The 18,797-nt window shown below is 43.6% G+C and overlaps 1 protein-coding gene across 2 annotated transcripts in view; it reads left to right on the top strand.

Annotated features, from left to right (window-relative positions):
• Positions 1-17,133, top strand: part of LOC106582842 (protein argonaute-3) — a 53,605-nt gene extending 36,472 nt beyond the window's left edge. For both annotated transcript variants that reach the window (XM_014166360.3, XM_014166350.3), the window contains exons 13-19: positions 3,507-3,666; positions 4,336-4,426; positions 4,855-5,049; positions 5,467-5,601; positions 6,441-6,542; positions 6,916-7,115; positions 10,126-17,133. In XM_014166360.3, the coding sequence (XP_014021835.1) occupies positions 3,507-3,666; positions 4,336-4,426; positions 4,855-5,049; positions 5,467-5,601; positions 6,441-6,542; positions 6,916-7,115; positions 10,126-10,234 (992 nt within the window). In that variant the 3' untranslated portion in view covers positions 10,235-17,133. The remainder of the gene's footprint in view (positions 1-3,506; positions 3,667-4,335; positions 4,427-4,854; positions 5,050-5,466; positions 5,602-6,440; positions 6,543-6,915; positions 7,116-10,125) is intronic.
• Positions 17,134-18,797: the final 1,664 nt, after the last annotated feature.

Here is an 18,797-nt window from a genome sequence, read left to right as displayed (position 1 = left end):
TCTCGTTAATCCAACCACACTGTCCGATTTCAAAAAGGCTTTATGGCGAAAGCATAGCATTAGATTATGTTACGACAGCACATAGACAAGGAAAACCACACAGCCATTTTCCAAGCAAGGAGAGGCGTCACAAAAAACAGAAATACAGCTAAAATTAATTACTAACCTTTGATGATCTTCATCAGATGGCACTCATAGGACTTCATGTTACACAATACATGTTCATAAAGTTCATATTTATATCCAAAAACCCAATTTTTACATTGGCGTGTTCAGAAATGTTTTGCCTCCCAAAACTTCCGGTGAATGAGCACATCAATTTACAGAAATACTCATCATAAACGTTGATAAAATATACAACTGTTATTCAAAGAATTATAGATACACTTCTCCTTAATGCAACCGCTGTGTCAGATTTCAAAAGCACACTTTGCAATGATCTGAGTACAGCGCTCAGTCACAAAACCAAACCCGCCATTTTGTGGAGTCAACAAAACTCAGAAATAGCATTATAAATATTCACTTACCTTTGATCTTCATCGGAATGCACTCCCAGGAATCCAAGTTCCACAATAAATGTTCATTTGTTTCGATAAAGTACATATTTATGTCCAAATACCTCCTTTTTGTTTGCGCGTTCAGTCGAGTAACCCAAATGCACTGTGCTCGCGCAGTAAGTTCAGACAAAGTCAAAAAAGTTATTACAGTTCGTAGAAACATGTCAAACGATGTATAGAATCAATCTTTAGGATGTTTTTATCATAAATCTTCCATAATATTCTAACCGGACGATTTCTTTGTCTTCAAGAAGGAAAAGGAACATAGCTAACTCTCACGGGAGTGCGCGCCACTGAGCTCATGTCATTTTCTCAGTCATCTGATTCCAAGACCTCTTATTCTCTCCCCATTCACAGTAGAAGCATGAAACAACGTTCTAAAGACTGTTGACATCTAGTGGAAGCCTCAGGAAGTGCAAAATGACCCCACAGACACTGTATATTGGATAGGGAATCACTTGAAAAACTACAAACCTCAGATTTCCACACTTCCTGGTTGGATTTTTTTCTCAGGTTTTTGCCTGCCATATGAGTTCTGTTATACTCACAGACATCATTCAAACAGTTTTAGAAACTTCAGAGTGTTTTATCCAAATCTACTAATAATATGCCTATCCTACCTTCTGGGCCTGAGTAGCAGGCAGTTTACTACAGGCGCGCTTTACATCCGGACGTCAAAATACTGCCCCCTACCCAAGAGAGGTTAATCAGCACAACAGTGTTCAGCCGTGCTAACATAATTGCAAAATGATTTTCTAATGATCAAATAGCCTTTTAAAATTATAAACTTGGATTAGCTAACACAACGTGTCATTGGAACACAGGAGTGATGGTTGCTGATCATGGTCCTCTTTTTTTTTTTTTATCTGCCGTTTCCAGCTACAATAATAATTTACAACATTAACAATTTCTACACTGTATTTCTGTTCAATTTGATGTTATTTTAATGGACAAAAAAATTGCTTTTCTTTCAAAAACAAGGACATTTCTAAGTGACCCAAAGCTTTTGAACGGTAGTGTACAGTTGAAGCTGGAAGTTTACATACACCTTAGCCACATACGTTTAAACTCAGTTTTTCACAATTCCTGACATTTAATCCTAGTAAGAATTCCCTGTCTTAGGTTAGTTAGGATCACCACTTTATTTTAAGAATGTGAAATGTCAGAATAATAGTAGAGATAATGATTTATTTCAGCTTTTATTTCTTCACATTCCCAGTGGGTCAAAAGTTTACATACACTCAATTAGTATTTGGTAGCATTGCCTTTAAATTGTTTAACTTGGGTCAAACATTTCTGGTAGCCTTCCACAAGCTTCCCACAATAAGTTGAGTGAATTTTGGCCCATTCCTCTTGACAGAGCTGGTGTAACTGAGTCAGGTTTGTAGGCCTCCTTGCTTGCACACGCTTTTTCAGTTCTGCCCACAAATGTTCTATAAGATTGAGGTCAGGGCTTTGTGATGGCCACTCCAATACCTTGACTTTGTTGTGCATGCATTTTGCCACAACTTTGGAAGTATGCTTGGGGTCATTGTCCATTTGGAAGACCCATTTGCGACCAAGCTTTAACTTCCTGACTGATGTCTTGAGATGTTGCTTCAATATATCCACACAATTTTTCTTCCTCATGATGCCATCTATTTTGTGACGTGCACCAGTCCCTCCTGCAGCAAAGCACCCCCACAACATGATGCTGCCACCCCCGTGCTTCACGGTTGGGATGGTGTTCGTCGGCTTGCAAGCCTCCCCTTTTTCCTCCAAACATAATGATGGTCATTATGGCCAAACAGTTCTATTTTTGTTTCATCAGACCAGAGGACATTTCTCCAAAAAGTATGATCTTTGTCCCCATGTACAGTTGAAAACCGTAGTCTAACTTTTTTTGCCGGTTTTGGAGCAGTGGCTTCTTCCTTGCTGAGCGGTCTTTCAGGTTATGTCGATATAGGACTCGTTTACTGTGGATATAGATACTTTTGTACCTGTTTCCTCTAGCATCTTCACAAGGTCCTTTGCTGTTGTTCTGGGATTGATTTGCACTATTCGCACCAAGGTGCGTTCATCTCTAGGAGACAGAACGCGTCTCCTTCCTGAGTGGTATGACGACTGCGTGGTCCCATGGTGTTTATACTTACGTATTATTGTTTGTACAGATGAACGTGGTAGCTTCAGGCATTTGGAAATTTCTCCCAAGGATGAACCAGACTTGTGGAGGTCTACAATTCTTTTCTGAGGTCTTGGTTGATTTATTTAGATTTTTCCCATAATGTCAAGCAAAGAGGCACTGAGTTTGAAGGTAGGCCTTGAAATACATTCACAGGTACACCTCCAATTGACTCAAATTATGTCAATTAGCCTATCAGAAGCTTCTAAAGCCATGACATCATTTTTCTGGAATTTTCCAAGCTGTTTAAAGGCACAGTCAACTTAGTGTATGTAAACTTCTGACCCACTGGAATTGTGATAGTGAATTATACGTGAAATAATCTGTCTGTAAACAATTGTTGGAAAAATGACTTGTGTCATGCACAAAGTAGATGTCCTAACCGACTTGCCAAAACTATAGTTTGTTGAGATGAAATTTGTGGAGCGGTTGAAAATAAGTTTTATTGACTCCAACCTAAGTGTATGTAAACTTCCGACTTCAACTGTACATATACACATGATGTTCATTGCAATCACCTTATCCGTGCTGATTCACGGTCTAACATTTTCTGTATCTATATAATCCTTCTACCAAAGAATCTGCTATTCTTTGAAACTCTTGTGTTGCTGAAGCAGCTTTGATAAGGGATGTGTGCTGTTGCATGTTAACAGATAGTGTACATCTGTCTGGTATCTATCAATACCTTCCCTTTAAAGCACAGGTGGTACTTTCCTCTTTACGTTCCTAATCTGACTGTTAATTGCACAGAGATTGATTGATCACTGCCTGTTACTGGTCCTGTGTAGCGGAGGTGAAGAGGGTGGGAGACACTCTCCTAGGAATGGCCACTCAGTGTGTCCAGGTGAAGAACGTGGTGAAGACGTCCCCCCAGACCCTCTCCAACCTCTGCCTCAAGATCAACGTCAAGCTGGGGGGAATCAACAATATCCTGGTGCCCCACCAACGGTACGTGGCCACTGTGGCTGGAGGATAGAAGGACTGTGGAATGACCATACACATATTTTTATTCAGCTGAAGTAAGCACATTTTCTTTTGGAAATGTACGTACCTTTTCAAATTTAGTCATATTTATCTTCCATTAGAAGTTTGCATAAATTAGCTTGAAGTAGCTACAAAACAAGTTTTTTTCGCCACATAATCCAAAAGGGAGGCTACAGCTAATATTCTTTCCTAAAATTACTGTTTGCGATTCACAAATTATTATTTTGATTCACATGATTCGATCCACCGCGATTGAACCGAATCCCAGCTACTATAATGATGTAGTGAATTGTTTGTTTTGTCAAAGAATCATTCATATGAATCAAGTTAATTGTTCAATTGTATTTATTTTTTGAGACCTGTGAAGCGGGGCATCCGTTTAAACAGTAAATTAACTTTGTTAGCCCTTACTACAATAGTCTATCTATTTTTTAATACTGTATGTATTGGTCTTGAGAATGTTTCTTTTTTTTTTGTACACAAATTCCATCAATATCAATCTCCCAATCAAGTGTCGTCCAATTTATGATTGACATAATTGTACATACTGTGTGAAATCTAAACCCTTAATCATATTAGAGACCCTTTGTTTGAACTCTGTCCTCATTGGTCCTTCTCTCTTCCTCCACCCAGACCCTCAGTATTCCAGCAGCCTATCATCTTCCTGGGGGCGGACGTTACACACCCCCCTGCTGGAGACGGGAAGAAGCCCTCCATTGCTGCAGTGAGTTCACTTAACTCCTATTGGCCTATACCAGGAATCTCAATCTCTTTTTGCCCAGGGGCCACATTTATATATTTTTTTACTATTACAACCATGGTCCACATTTACTAAGACAACCGCAGGCTGCATTAAATAGGCTCGCGGGCCTCATCTGGCGTGAGGACTACATGTTTGAGACTTCTGTGGCCTGGTCTATACTGTATCGCCACTGCATTCAAGTTCATAATGTTTGTGCAGAGCTAATCAATTTGTGCAGCGCTGGTTTTTCTCTCACACACACACACACACACACACACACACACACACACACACACACACACACACACACACACACACACACACACCCCTCTCTCTCTCTCACCCTGTTTCTCGCTTTACATCCTTCTCTCTCCCACCCTGTTTCTCTCTATACATCTTTCTCTCTCCAGGTGGTAGGCAGTATGGACGCACACCCCAGCAGGTACTGTGCCACAGTCAGGGTCCAGAGGCCCAGGCAGGAGGTGATCCAGGATCTGGCCTCTATGGTCCGAGAGCTGCTGATCCAGTTCTACAAGTCAACCCGCTACAAGCCCACCAGGATCATCTTCTACAGGGACGGAGTGTCAGAGGGCCAGTTTAGACAGGTGAGTAAAGACCGAGTGACTATCCTGGGGACAAAAAAATGGAAGTCTCTCTCCACCTCCAGAAGTTCAGAAACCAGAGGGTCAAAGGTTGCATGTCAAATGTTGTCCCTCTTTAAATAAACTGTTAAAGTTAGGTAGATGTCCTATCTGTGTAAGTAAACCATTGATGCACATCATGAAGATCCACTAAGAGGACATTAGAGTAACATGCATGGGCTGTGACCAAAACATGAAGACACATATTTACCTGTCACATTGTCAGATGGTGGTGAAAGGGTGCAATGTTGAGGCCTATATCATCCGCCTCAACTGGTGTGAACTAGAAAAACTTGCCCATAACGGAGATGGAGGATATTGAAAGTCATATCGTCAGTAATGGATGTTTTTAACCCCGTTTTATCCCTCTGCCCACCCCAGGTGTTGTACTACGAGCTGCTGGCCATCCGCGAGGCATGCATTGGCTTAGAGAAGGAGTACCAGCCCGGCATCACCTACATCGTGGTCCAGAAACGCCACCACACCCGCCTCTTCTGTGCCGACCGCAACGAAAGAGTGAGTGAGCCCTCTTTTCCTTCTTGCCACCCTCCCAGCTACCTTAGGGTCATTCTGAGATAATACCCATGCCTGAGTCACACTATGGGGCCAAATCACACCCAAACTGTGCTGGTTCTTACATTTTCTTCTAGCACTGTTCCTGCTTTAGTAGATGCGTAACCAGGCCAGCTCATTACAGCTTGACTCAACTCTGTTTGGCACACCAGTGTGAAAAGCCCTTTATAGATTAGGGGGGAATTGTGTGTTACAGAGTTGGTCCGTGGTCTTTATTAACCGCTCTAAATGGTTGTCCTAATTATCCAATTACACTGTTGTCAATGGACCTGCTCTCCTCACCCCTGGTAATTATATTCCATTATAGCATTAGGCCTGATGTGAATTGACGGACCTGGAGTGCCACTCAAGGCCTGGGAGAGCAGGGCTTTTGGAGTTATCACCTTGTTTACAAGTGAAGTGAACTTTGACGGACAGGGAGAAATCAATTTTTTCATTATTCTGGTCATTTGTAGATTACATCATTCAGAGCTGTGGAGATAAGGCGGCGCACAATTGGCCCAGCGTCGTTAGCGTTTGGTCGGGGGTAGGCCGTCGTTGTAAAAAATTATTTGTTCGTTACCGACTTGTCTAGTTAAATGAAGGTAAATATATCAAATAAACACTCTACACCTCCCCCGTTCGTTCACTTTCTGACGTCATTAAATGAGTCCAAGGGGAAAGTTCAATGAATGGACGTGTGTGAAGCTTGGTGTTGAAGTAGAACAGGACAGATGGAAGGATGTTTTTAAGATGGACAGATATTAATAATAACCCCAAATCGACATCTTCTCTTCGTTCAGGTTGGACGTAGTGGAAACATTCCTGCTGGCACCACGGTGGACACGGACATCACGCACCCCTACGAGTTTGACTTTTACCTCTGCAGTCACGCTGGAATACAGGTACTGCAGCATTCATCTGTTCATCTAGCCTGCTGCCTCACTGCACTTTGCTCTCAGGAAATGGCTTCATGAAATTTCGGGAAATACACTGTATTTTTTTAATTTAATCACAGTTTATTCACACTGCATTTTTTTGGTTTTGGTTTTTTGGAAGGTAGACAGTTCTTTACTGAAACTAAACTACCAAATACTCTTTGGTTTTGTAGTTGAAAAAAACGAGAATAGGCCTATACCTCATTCTAAAACCCAATTCTCCAGAATTGTAGTTGAAAGCCATTGTCTCTTTTTACATCACTTTTTATACCACATCTCCATTAAATCCACAAATTGGGGCTGTGTAGTATGTATAACTTCTGCTGTCTGCTTTCCCCAGGGGACCAGTCGGCCCTCCCACTACCACGTCCTGTGGGACGACAACTGCTTCACGGCCGATGAGTTCCAGCTGCTCACCTACCAGCTGTGCCACACCTACGTGCGCTGTACCCGCTCCGTCTCCATCCCCGCGCCAGCCTACTACGCCCACCTGGTGGCCTTCCGTGCCCGCTACCATCTGGTGGACAAGGAGCACGACAGGTGATTGGCAGGGATAGGGGTGGGGGTTAATGGGGGTGGGGGTTACTCTATCACTGCACAAAACAATCTGGGCGGGTTTAGTCTTTCTGCATGCTTCGCCTCTGTTGTGCTCAACATTACGTTTCATATTTCCTATCTATTTTTGGTGAAATGTACAGTACTTCAATACTGTTTTTTTTTGTGTGTTCTACTGCCACCAAAGCAGCTCTAGATAGTATACTACCCCCAAATCAAATTGTATTAGTCACATGTGCCGAATACAACAGGTGTAGACCTTACAGTGAAATGCTTACTTACAAGCCTTTAACCAACAATGCCGAGTTAAGAAATAAAAGTAAAAAGTAGTTAAAGAGCAGCAGTAAAATAACAATAGCGAGACTATATACAGAAGGTACCGGTACAGAGTCAATGTGCGGGGGCACCGGTTAATTGAAGTAATATGTACATGTAGGTAGAGTTATTAAACAGACTACTGAGTATGCATAGATATTAACAGAGTAGCTGCGGCGTAAAAGAGAGGGGGGGGGCAGCAATGGAAATGGTCTGGGTAGCCATTTGATTAGATGTTCAGGAGTCTTATGTCTTTGGGTAGAATCTGTTTAGAAGCCTCTTTGACCTAGACTTGGCGCTCAGGTACCGCTTGATGTGCGGTAGCAGAGAGAACAGTCTGACTAGGGTGGCTGGAGTCTTTGACAATTTTTAAGGCCTTCCTCTGACACCGCGTGGTATAGAGGTCCTGGATGGCAGGAAGCTTGGCCCTAGTGATATACTGGGCCGTACGCACTACCCTCTAGTGCCTTGCGGTTGGAGGCCGAGCAGGTACCATACCAGGCAGGATGCTCTCGATGGTGCAGCTGTAGAACTTTTTGAGGATCTGCGGACCCATGCCAAATCTTTTCAGTCTCCTGAGGTGTAATAGGTTCTGTCGTGCCCTCTTCACGACTGTCTTGGTGTGCTTGGACCATGTTAGTTTGTTGATGTGAACACCAAGGAACTTGAAGCTCTCAACCTGCTCCACTACAGCCCCGTCGATGAGAATGGGGGCGTGCTCGGTCCTCCTTTTCCTGTAGTCCACAATCGTCTCCTTTTGTCTTGATCACATTGAGGGAGAGATTGTTGTCCTGGCACCACATGACAAGGTCTCTGATCTCCTCCCTATAGGCTGTCTCGTCATTGTCGGTGATTAGGCCTACCACTGTTGTCATCGGCAAACTTAATGATGGTGTTGGAGTTGTGCCTGGCCGTGCAATCATGGGTGAACAGGGAGTACAGGAGGGGACTGAGCACGCACCCATGAGGGGCCCCTGTGTTGAGGATCAGCGTGGCGGATGTGTTGTTACCTACCCTTACCACCTGGGGGCGGCCCGTCAGGAAGTCCAGGATCCAGTTGCAGAGGGAGGTGTTTAGTCCCAGGGTCCTTAGCTTATTGATGAGCTTTGAGGGCACTATGGTGTTGATCGCTGAGCTGTAGTCAATGAATAGCATTCTCACATAGGTGTTCCTTTTGTCCAGGTGTGAAAGGGCAATGTGGAGTACAATAGAGATTGCATCATCTGTGGATCTGTTAGGGCGGTATGCAAATTGGAGTGGGTCTAGGGTTTCTGGGATAATGGTGTTGATGTGAACCATGACCAGCCTTTCAAACCACTTCATGGCTACAGACGTGAGTGCTATGGGACAGTAGTCATTTAGGCAGGTTACCTTAGTGTTCTTGGGCACAGGGACTATGGTGGTCTGCTTAAACATGTTGGTATTACAGACTCGGACAGGGAGAAGTTGAAAATGTCTGAAGACACTTGCCAGTGGGTCAGCGCATGCTCGCAGTACACGTCCTGGTAATCCGTCAGGCCCTGCGGCCTTGTGAATGTTGACCTGTTTAAAGGTCTTACATCGGCTGCGTAGAGCGTGATCACATAGTCGTCCAGAACAGCTGGTGCTCTCATGCATGTTTTAGTGTTACTTGCCTCGAAGCGAGCATAGAAGTGGTTCAGCTCGTCTGTAGGCTTGTGTCACTGGGCAGCTCTCGGTTGTGCTTCCCTTTTGTAGTCAGTAATGGTTTGCAAGCCCTGCCACATCCAACGAGCGTCGGAGCCGGTGTAGTAGGATTCGATCTTAGTCCTGTATTGATATTTTGATGGTTTGTTGGAGGACATAGTGGGATTTCTTATAACCTTCCGGGTTAGAGTCCCTCTCCTTGAAAGCGGCAGCTCTAGCCTTTAGCTCGGTTCTGATGTTGCCTGTAATCCATGGCTTCCGGTTGGTGTATGCACGTACGATCACTGTGGGGACGACGTCATCGATGCACTTATTGATGAAGCCAATGACTGAAGTGGTGTACTCCTCAATGCCATAGGAAGAATCCTGGAACATATTCCAGTCTGTGCTAGCAAAACAGTCCTGTAGCTTAGCATCGGCTTCATCTGACCACTTTTTTTAATTGACTGAGTCACTGGTGCTTCCTGCTTTAATTTTAGCTCGTAAGCAGGAATCAGGAGGATAGAATTATGGTCATATTTGCCAAATGGAGGGCGAGGGAGAGCTTTGTACACGTCTCTGTGTGTGGAGTAAAGGTGGTCTAGAATTTTTTTCCCTCTGGTTGCACATTAAACATGCTGATAGAAATTTGGTAAAACGGTTTTAAGTTTTCCTTCATTAAAGTCCCCGGCCACTAGGAGTGCCACTAGGTAGTATACTGCCCCCCCAGAGCAGCGCTAGGTAGTATACTGCCCCCCCAAAGCAGCGCTAGGTAGTTTACTGCCCCCCCCCCAAAGCAGCGCTAGGTAGTTTACTGCCCCCCCCCAAAGCAGCGCTAGGTAGTTTACTGCCCCCCCAAAGCAGCGCTAGGTAGTTTACTGCCCCCCCAAAGCAGCGCTAGGTAGTCTACTGCCCCAGAAAGCTAGCTTTCTACGTAAAGAAATGTAGCTTCAAAGAAGTGTGTGTGATAGTTGACCTGTCTTTCTGATCCATTCATGTATGTCTCTGTCCTGATGAATGTCTTCTCTTCTCCCAGTGCGGAGGGCAGCCATGTCTCTGGTCAGAGTAACGGTCGGGACCCCCAGGCTCTGGCCAAGGCGGTGCAGATTCACCACGACACGCTGAGGACCATGTACTTCGCCTGAGCACCACCCCACATCACCATCACTGTACTTAAAGCACACACACACACACACACACACAAACCCCGCCTGCCAGTCAAGGAGGGTTGTATCCCCCCACAACCAGTCAATCCGGACCTGACACTGTGTAGAGGGGGGTGGGGGAAGCCCCCCGCAATGGACTGAGGATGCAGACAGACGCTGCTTTTAAACAAGAGAGGAAGAACTTGGCACTATTATGCAATATTAAACCAGCCAACTGCTTTTCCTGGGCACCCCAACTCCGCCCCCACCCTCCTCCAGTCCCTCCCTCCTTTTCTCCGGTCATGAAGGAGATCTGTTTTGATTCCGGATGTGTATGGTCAACGTTGCAGAAATCGTTCCCTTTCGTCATCATGCCTTTTACGTCATCTCAGTTTTTAACGGCAGCACTTCCTGCGCTTTTTCGTTTATTAGTTCTGTTTTGACTTTTCTTTATCAAAGGTTGAGGAGAGAAGAAGAGGATCAGGAGTGTGAAGGGTGGATCTCTATCGGTGCAGACCCATCATGGCGCACAAGCTTGCCACTGGTATTTTCCTCTCCTTTCCTCTCCAGCTTTTTTTAGCCAATGGTGACTTATCAAAAGTGTGAGTGTCAATGGACACTGGGTACTAGGAGACGAACACAAGCTATTATTGTGAGCACAGTGCCACCTGGTGTCTGAACGGTGTAAATGCTCTCTTCAAAAGTCCCAACCTGTCTGGGGAATAAGCTATGATGCTAATCATATGATTTCCAACTCGTTATCATTTGACTTGAACCAATAAGTGCTGTGCGTATACATTGGCACACATCATAGAGGGTAATACAACGATATCACACCCTAGGTCAGTCCCCTATGACATAGGCCTAATGTGCTGTCACATCAACTAACTACGTTGCAATGTGACCCTGTTTGGAATTTTCTTTCCTGTACATCATGTGTTTTGATATTTAAGGTGCTTGTTTTTTTTTTGTTTTTTTTTACCATTCTTTCCAGTATTTATTAGTACGGTCAAGATATAGTAATTTAATATGAGACGGGCGTTTTTATTTCTGCATTCTTTCTATCTCATTGCTCTTTAGATCTATCCTTTCTCTTGGATTTTAATTTGTGGTGGAAGATCCTAAATTGAATGACAGATCATGTTGCTTTCTCCTAGTGCAATAATCTTTTAGCTGAGGGAAGGAAGCTTCTTCTAGAAGATACGGTTTGAATATCTGGAAGTCTAGCAGTGAGTTACGAGAATGTGGCAGAACCCAGATCTTCTATGAGAACTCTGTTCACACAATTGGCACTTACCCGTAGCTCCTCTTTATGAAGGGATTAGAGGTGTTCGGGAAGTCTAATGGTTATGCCAGTGAGTGTGTTATGGGTTAGAAATCAAGTGCCTGGTTTTGGAAATGAACAGTCAAATGGAAGTTGTATGGATGGATTATGACGTGGCGATCCTAGCCTTTTTAAAATGTATTCAAACAAGGAAGTTAAAGGGCAAAGTTTAGCTGGAGAAAGTTGACTTTAAGCTACATTTTGCCTCTTTTTTTTTTTTGACAGACATTGCATCGCATTGAAATCCTCATGATAGAAAATCTATATATTCTGTGTGTGTGTGTGTGTGTGTGTGTGTGTGTGTGTGTGTGTGTGTGTGTGTGTGTGTGTGTGTGTGTGTGTGTGTGTGTGTTAGTTTATCCTATTGTCTTTGCCTAATAGCAGCAGTATTTTAGCAGATCAAGTCGTGCTGCACTCTGTCTCTATCCTCATCAGACATGGATCTAGCTGCTATATCTATATGTACTCAAGGTGACTAAGAATCGAGGCGTGCCTCAGTCATGAGCGGCAGGAGAGCTAAGCCGACATTTCATTTTTCCCCGCCATATAACTGAGCATCCAAACCAATAGTAGCTAGCTGTCTGCTGGAGTCAACAGTTCGATGATTCTTGGAAGTCCGGGAGACTGGGTGAGTGACTTGTGCGGTCGCTGCTTAGCTCCTCTGTGCTCTGTGACGTGAGGCATGCCTAGTGGTGTTCAAGAGAAAGACAATAATCTGCACTAAAAGAAGTGTGTGTCAGACCGAACACATGCCTCTGGTGCTATGGGGGTGTGTGGCCTCCTTGCCGCACACCTTTTGAGAATTTGCAGTCTGAGTAGGCCTTTGGGGGGGTACAAATGTACCGTAGTAAACCTCCCAATGAGGTAAACGAGAGGGTCTGTTATGTGGGGCACTGTAGGGATTCTCGTCCTAACTGTTAGTGGAAACGGTTGCCATTGAGAATCCCTTGTTTTTGACGGTACAATGATACAAGGACACAGTTCTCAAAGCAAGGACTGCCCCAATAGGTGAACGGTAGTGTGGTCCAATGGTAGAATCCTCTCCCCCCCTGTAGTTGCGTTTTGACTGCCTTCCCGACTCTAGCCTTCCCCTGGCTGGAAGCCAATGAGTTTGAGCCTTCATGATCTTCACTAGTGTCCAAAAAGCCTTTTTAAAAAGCCAGATTGGAAGATGTGTATATGTACATTATTGTAATGCTCACACCACTTATTTTTGCTAACCAAAAAAATCGAACATATGTAGTTATAGTTATTCATCATAGTAATAATATCATTAAAGGTAAACGGTAATAAAATATGTAAGAGTTGATGATGCAATAGACTGTTGTTGACTCGTGTCCTGTGGCAATGTATAACATGAATTAGTTTATTTTGGCGTGCGTGCAGTGGATGTATTTCGACATGTAACGTGAGTCTGGGTTGTTAGACTGTTATGGATCGGGATGTAGTGGACTTGTCTCTGAGTTCTAGAAGTAAGAGGTGCTTCTATTTCTGTCACTCTTGGCAGCTGTTGTCAGATCTTCCCTGTTGTCATAGAATCCAAATGGAATCATTTGACTTTTTTAAAAAAAATTTAAGAGCATAATTGTTCTGATCCAGATCGTCTTTCTCAGGCGGGAGTTGACACCTGTAGAGTAGGGGAGAGCGGGAGAAACCGGAGCTTGTCAAAGTGTTTGTAGACCCACTTTTAAAAAGATGTAGTTGATTTAAAGAATGAGATGGTTACCTTGACTGGTCATCTTCAACGTTTTGTACCGATGTGGCCCGCAGTGTTTTACGCTAAGCCTTGTGGGTTATGAGGCTAAGCCTTGTGGGTTATGAGGCTAAGCCTTGTGGGTTATGAGGCCCCTATAGAGTGAGACTTGGCCTGTAACTGTTGCTTTTCTCCTCGCGCAACCAAGGGAACTTCTTGTGCTCAGAAATACATAGGCTATAGGCCTCCAGTAAGTCTGCAATGTGACAAAGCCTATAATCTCATTTGTTTTTCCCACTTTCTCCTGACTTTTGACTCCCATTGCCAGAGGACTACATTCCATAGCCAGTAGATCTGCCATCGGATTCCCCTGAGAAGTGGAGAAAAGATGGAAGACTAGAGGACAGAAGAAGTTAAGTGTGTGTGTGTGTGTGTGTGTGTTGGTTGGTACAGAGTAGGGTATTGTAGTTAGATGGGTTTTTGTGCATGTGGCTGGTTCTGGTGTTTGTGAAGTGAGAAGTAGGGCTAAGTGCCATTTGAGGGAGGTGACGTGTATGGATCGGGACATTGTTTAGCAAGCGACAAGCGTAGCTCTCATCCAAGCTGACATTATGAGGAACGTCAAGGACTGTAGAACATTCAGATTTTCCTGGGCAAAAGAACACATGTTTACATATAGCAGATGTGTTTGCCTAACATCCTTATAACATTAGAACTCGCTACATCGTCATCCGTAACGTTTTTCAGATGTTCGGTTTTTTTTCAGCTGTTTTTTTGCTTAGTTTATGGATATTTATGAGCAAGGCCTTTCTAGGTCTAAAACATCACCCCAGAGTTTGCTATACTCTATGGAAAAGTAGCTATATTTACAGTAGCTGTATGTGTGTTCATTCCATTGCCTGTGACGCACAGATATACTGGATTCTGTGTTGTATGTTCTTTCTTTTCGGGGTGGAAGGTAAATCTATGGCAGAGTGACGAAGTCCACGGAAAGTGCCTTTCTTTATGGTGGTGCTGTAAAACAAAAGTCAAACGGAAAATCAAAAAGACGTCTATCTCATTTTTGAAGGAAAAAAAAAAACACACCTGCGTTTTATGCACAGTGTACACACACACACACACACACACACACACACACACCACACACCAAGATTGATACTGAGGACCCGCAGTCTGTTTGTTAAAGACATTAGAGTCTATGATTGTGGTTGAGCGTTCACTTAGTGGTGCATTTTGAGTCTGGACCAATGGACTTGGTAGGTTGGTACAATGGAACTTGTGTTGACAAGCGAGGTCACAGTTAAAACCGATGTGTGTGTGTGTGTGTAACACAGCCTGGCCCACGAATGACAAACATAGCACAGCACTTTATAGACTGCCACTCTCTCTCGGACATAAAGCCAAGAGGTTTTCTGTCTCTGTTCCTCCTCCAATCCCCACCTCCCAGATACAGTTTACTATCAAAGACTTGTTTATTATGTGAATGAGGAGATTCTCCTCCTCTGGGAAAGGGAATTGGATTACGACACCAAACAAAACGGTTGCTATCGCTACCAAGTGGTCATTTTAAAAGCGTGCCTCCAGCTCATGTGACTTCGCTAATGATGGCTCTGTTTTGAGTCAGCCTGCATTTTATATGGGTTCTCCTTAAGAATCTGAAACCACCAATGGTTTTTAAGTGTTCCAATATAAGGCATCCGTATTAGGAAGCAGGGCATCCATATTAGGAAGTCGGCAGTTGTCTGGCCCATGGCATTCTCTCATCCTAGTGCAATGCCTCGCCCTGCCTTGTGTCTGTCTTGTCCTTATTGGAAGGATAGTGGGCCCACTTTCATTGGCGTTTTGGGGCAGTTTGGGTGTAGAATAAGACTCCGAGGGGTCTGTATGAGTCATTTGGGGTACCCGTCAGTCCAGGGGGGGGGATACCTTTACAAGAGATTCAAATATATAATATATATATATGTGCGCCTCACTTACCTTGGTATGCTGCATATGTTATACTACATGAGAGGAAAAACTGCAAATATTGCTTTGGTTATTACAGTATAATGCTTGATTAATACCTGATTATGATATTCTTATAACTATTTTAGAGACAGAAGTATAACTGTAAGATATTCTTGTTTTAGTTTTTTTTGTCTTAACACTTATCTGACTTGAGCCGAACGTTTTTATTTTGTCGTCCTATTTAAATGTGTCGTTCTTTTTAATATGTATATGAAATGTATATTGCAAAATATTTTATGCTGTATTTATTGGGTGCATAAACGAGCGGCTAGCTAGAGTCTCATTGGAAGCATGGTGGAGGTGGAGCTAGGGGACGAGGCCTTAAACCCCCCCCCCCCCCACCTCTCCATGTTGAAGCCTTATCCTCCCCAGACACGCAAGCACAGCAACGTGGTGGTGGGCGGACGGAGGGGCATAGTTGAGCAGGGGGACCAGTTTTATTTTTATTTTTAGTATTTTTTTTAATGAGGTATTAATTATGTAGACCCCTGCGTCTAGCTGGTTGGTTCCTCGTGAAGGGAAGAAGCCTTCTCATATGTCCTCTTACCACCTTCTTGTACTCTGTCTTCCCTCTCTCCTCCCCGGTTCTCTCCTCCCATCTTGATGAGGCCACCCCCACATGATGCGTCTCATCTCCTGTAGGGTTAGGGGAACCTTTACTGAACCACACGGACTGAGCTGAGCCTTGTTAAAAAAAAAAAAAAACTCACATCCTCATCCAGAGCTGCTACTATGTTAGCCGTGTAAACTCCCCTGGCCTGGTAGAGTGCAGGTGGGTGAGAATAGAGGAGAAAATGGAGGGAATGACGGTGACTGTGCTAAGGCAGAGGATGTTAGGTGGGGCTTCTGTCCGTTCACTTTTCCCTTGTGCCAGAGACTTTTACACAGTGAGGAGTGGAGTGTAAAGTCTCGTTCCGCTCAAACACAAGCCTCCGCCTTAAGTGTGTTCTTACTTCGTTGTTGGGTTTTATTTACGACGACGGAATGCCTGAGTTGAGTCCCCCAAAAAATGGCCTAACTCCAAAATGGCATCCTCGTGTTTCTTTTCAAACCACTAATAGTGCTACAGTAGTTGGTGAGCCCCAACGTACAAAAGTGTATGTTTCCCCACGTGTATGGATGTAAGAACAGGAGCCCGAGGGTTCTGTGTGCTGTACTTGTACCTGTATAACGAATCAAGGTGTTGTAATAATTAGTTGCTGTTCTGTTTGCCCACAGTGTCTGTTAGTTGTCCCCACCTCACTCTAGGGTCAGAGGTCAGAGGCATGGCGCTTGGAAGGGGTCGTCAACCCTGTTCAGAACTTTTAATAGGCTTTTCTACCTAATACCCACAGACAAATCCTTTGTTTACGACATGTTTACTCCATTTAGCTATCTGATTGATGTGCAAGCAGACGCTGCTTGCTTTCAGTCCGTTCGCAGTCCATGTTAAGATTTTGAAGTAACATTTGCTCGAGAGATTATCGGATGCTGTTACAATGTTACACTGGTTTGAAGACCGATCTCGTCAGTGGCCAAGAATGCTGGACTTTTAAAGAGTTTCCTATATGTTTCATCGGTATCTTGAGGTTATTTTTGTATTTGACGTGCGTCAGTTAGGGTTGTGCGCTGTGATACCATTTGAGTCCTGAGGCACCAGCTAAAATCAATGGGTGTTTGATGATACAAACAAGGTAGCCACATGAGTTCCATGCCTCGATCTCTCTCCCTTACTACTCTGTATGTTTCAAACTCTGTTGTACCAACAGGTCTTTTTATTTCAGTTTTAAATGTCTTTTGTTTTATAATTCTTTCTTTTAGGCCTTTAGTTTTGCTTTGCTACAATTTGAAGTGTATCTTTCACTAATACTTGTAATAAAAAGCTTTGCTTCAAAACCTTTCGCTTCATGATATTTGGTTCTAGACCACGCTGGCTGTAGCCACTAGTCAGTTATAGTGAAGGTAGGTTCAGCACAGATGTAATGTTACTAAATGACTATGTTCGAATTCTATTGTTCTATTATTCTTCTGATTCTATGTTGTTGCACCAGACATTTGCCTGTAGTGTAGACCCATTATGGTATTTCGTCTCTTCATTTCAAGGAATGTAAACAAGTAGTCTTGAGAAGTAGAAGTCAGAACATATTTTTTGGTAAGTAACTCCTGTATAGTGGCAAAGGGAGTGTATATTACTGGAAACTTTCTAAGTTTACAAGTAAACTACCAGAATTTTGGTAACTTTCAAGGAATATGGAATTTTATCAGATGACACCTAGTGGCATTTTTGGGCACATCAGATTATCACAGGTGTCTAATCTCTGGCACTCTGTTGCCTTATCACATGTAAAATATAACTTTTTGTAATCTAAGATTGTAAAATAAAACCATTGCATGACAACGGTATACAACAGTAACCCTAAATATAAACCAACGTAGTGAATTAATGAGGGTTTCACAATGAGATATCCTTTATGTTTTACACTTTATTTTTTTATTTTGTCAATATGTGTTATGAAAATGTTTTGTGGCCAAACTGGTGGCAGTATTTGGAAGAGTTGCAGAGTTAATTGAAAATAATGGCATTGTGTACTAGTTAATTTTTTTTCATTAATTTGTCAATTATCTCATAAACCATGTGGTTTATCCACTAGAAACTCAAGAAAATAAAAGATAGCCATATATATATATATATATATATATATTTGCCGACAGCTGCATAAAATCGAGCACACAGCCATGCAATCTCCATAGCCAAACATTGGCATTAGAATGGCCTTACTGAAGAGCTCAGTGGCTCAATGTGGCACAGTCATAGAATGCCACCTTTCCAACAGGTCCGTTCATCAAATTTCTGCCCTGCTAGAGCTGCCCCGGTCAACTGTAAGTGTTATTGTGAAGTGAAAATGTCTAGGAACAACAACGGCTCAGCCGCGAAGTGGTAAACCACACAAGCTCACAGAATGGGACCTCCTAGTGCTGAAGCGCGTAAAAATCGTCTGTCCTTGCTTGCAACACTCACTACCAAGATCCAAACTGCCTCGAAAGCAAAGTAAGCACAAGAACTTCATGAAATGGGTTTCCATGGCCGAGCAGCCGCACGTAAACCTAAGATCACCATGCACAATGCCAAGTGTCGGCTGAAGTGGTGTAAAGCTCACCGCCATTGGACTCTGGAGTAGTGAAAACACGTTCTCTGGAGTGAGGAATCACGCTTCACCATCTGGCAGTCCGACAGAAATCTGGATTTGGCGGATGCCAGGAGAACACTACCTGGCCCAATGCATAGTGCCAACTGTAAAGTTTGGTGGAGGAGGAATAATGCTCTGGGGCTGTTTTTCATGGTACCACGAGTCCCCTTAGTTCCAGTGAAGGGAAATCTTAATAGTACAGCATAGAGTGACATTCTAGACGATTCTGTGCTTCCAACTTTGTGGCAACAGTTTGGGGGAGGCCCTTTCCTGTTTTTAGCATGACGATGCCCCCGTGCACAAGGCGAGGTCCATACAGAAATGGTTTGTCGAGATCGGTGTGGAAGAACTTGACTGGCCTGCACAGAGCCC

This window comes from Salmo salar, chromosome 02 (assembly GCF_965601325.2).
Source record: "Salmo salar chromosome 02, fSalSal1, whole genome shotgun sequence".
NCBI classification, from domain to species: domain Eukaryota; kingdom Metazoa; phylum Chordata; class Actinopteri; order Salmoniformes; family Salmonidae; genus Salmo; species Salmo salar.
Note: the sequence above shows the minus strand (reverse complement) of the source record. Positions and strands in the feature narration are given on the sequence as shown.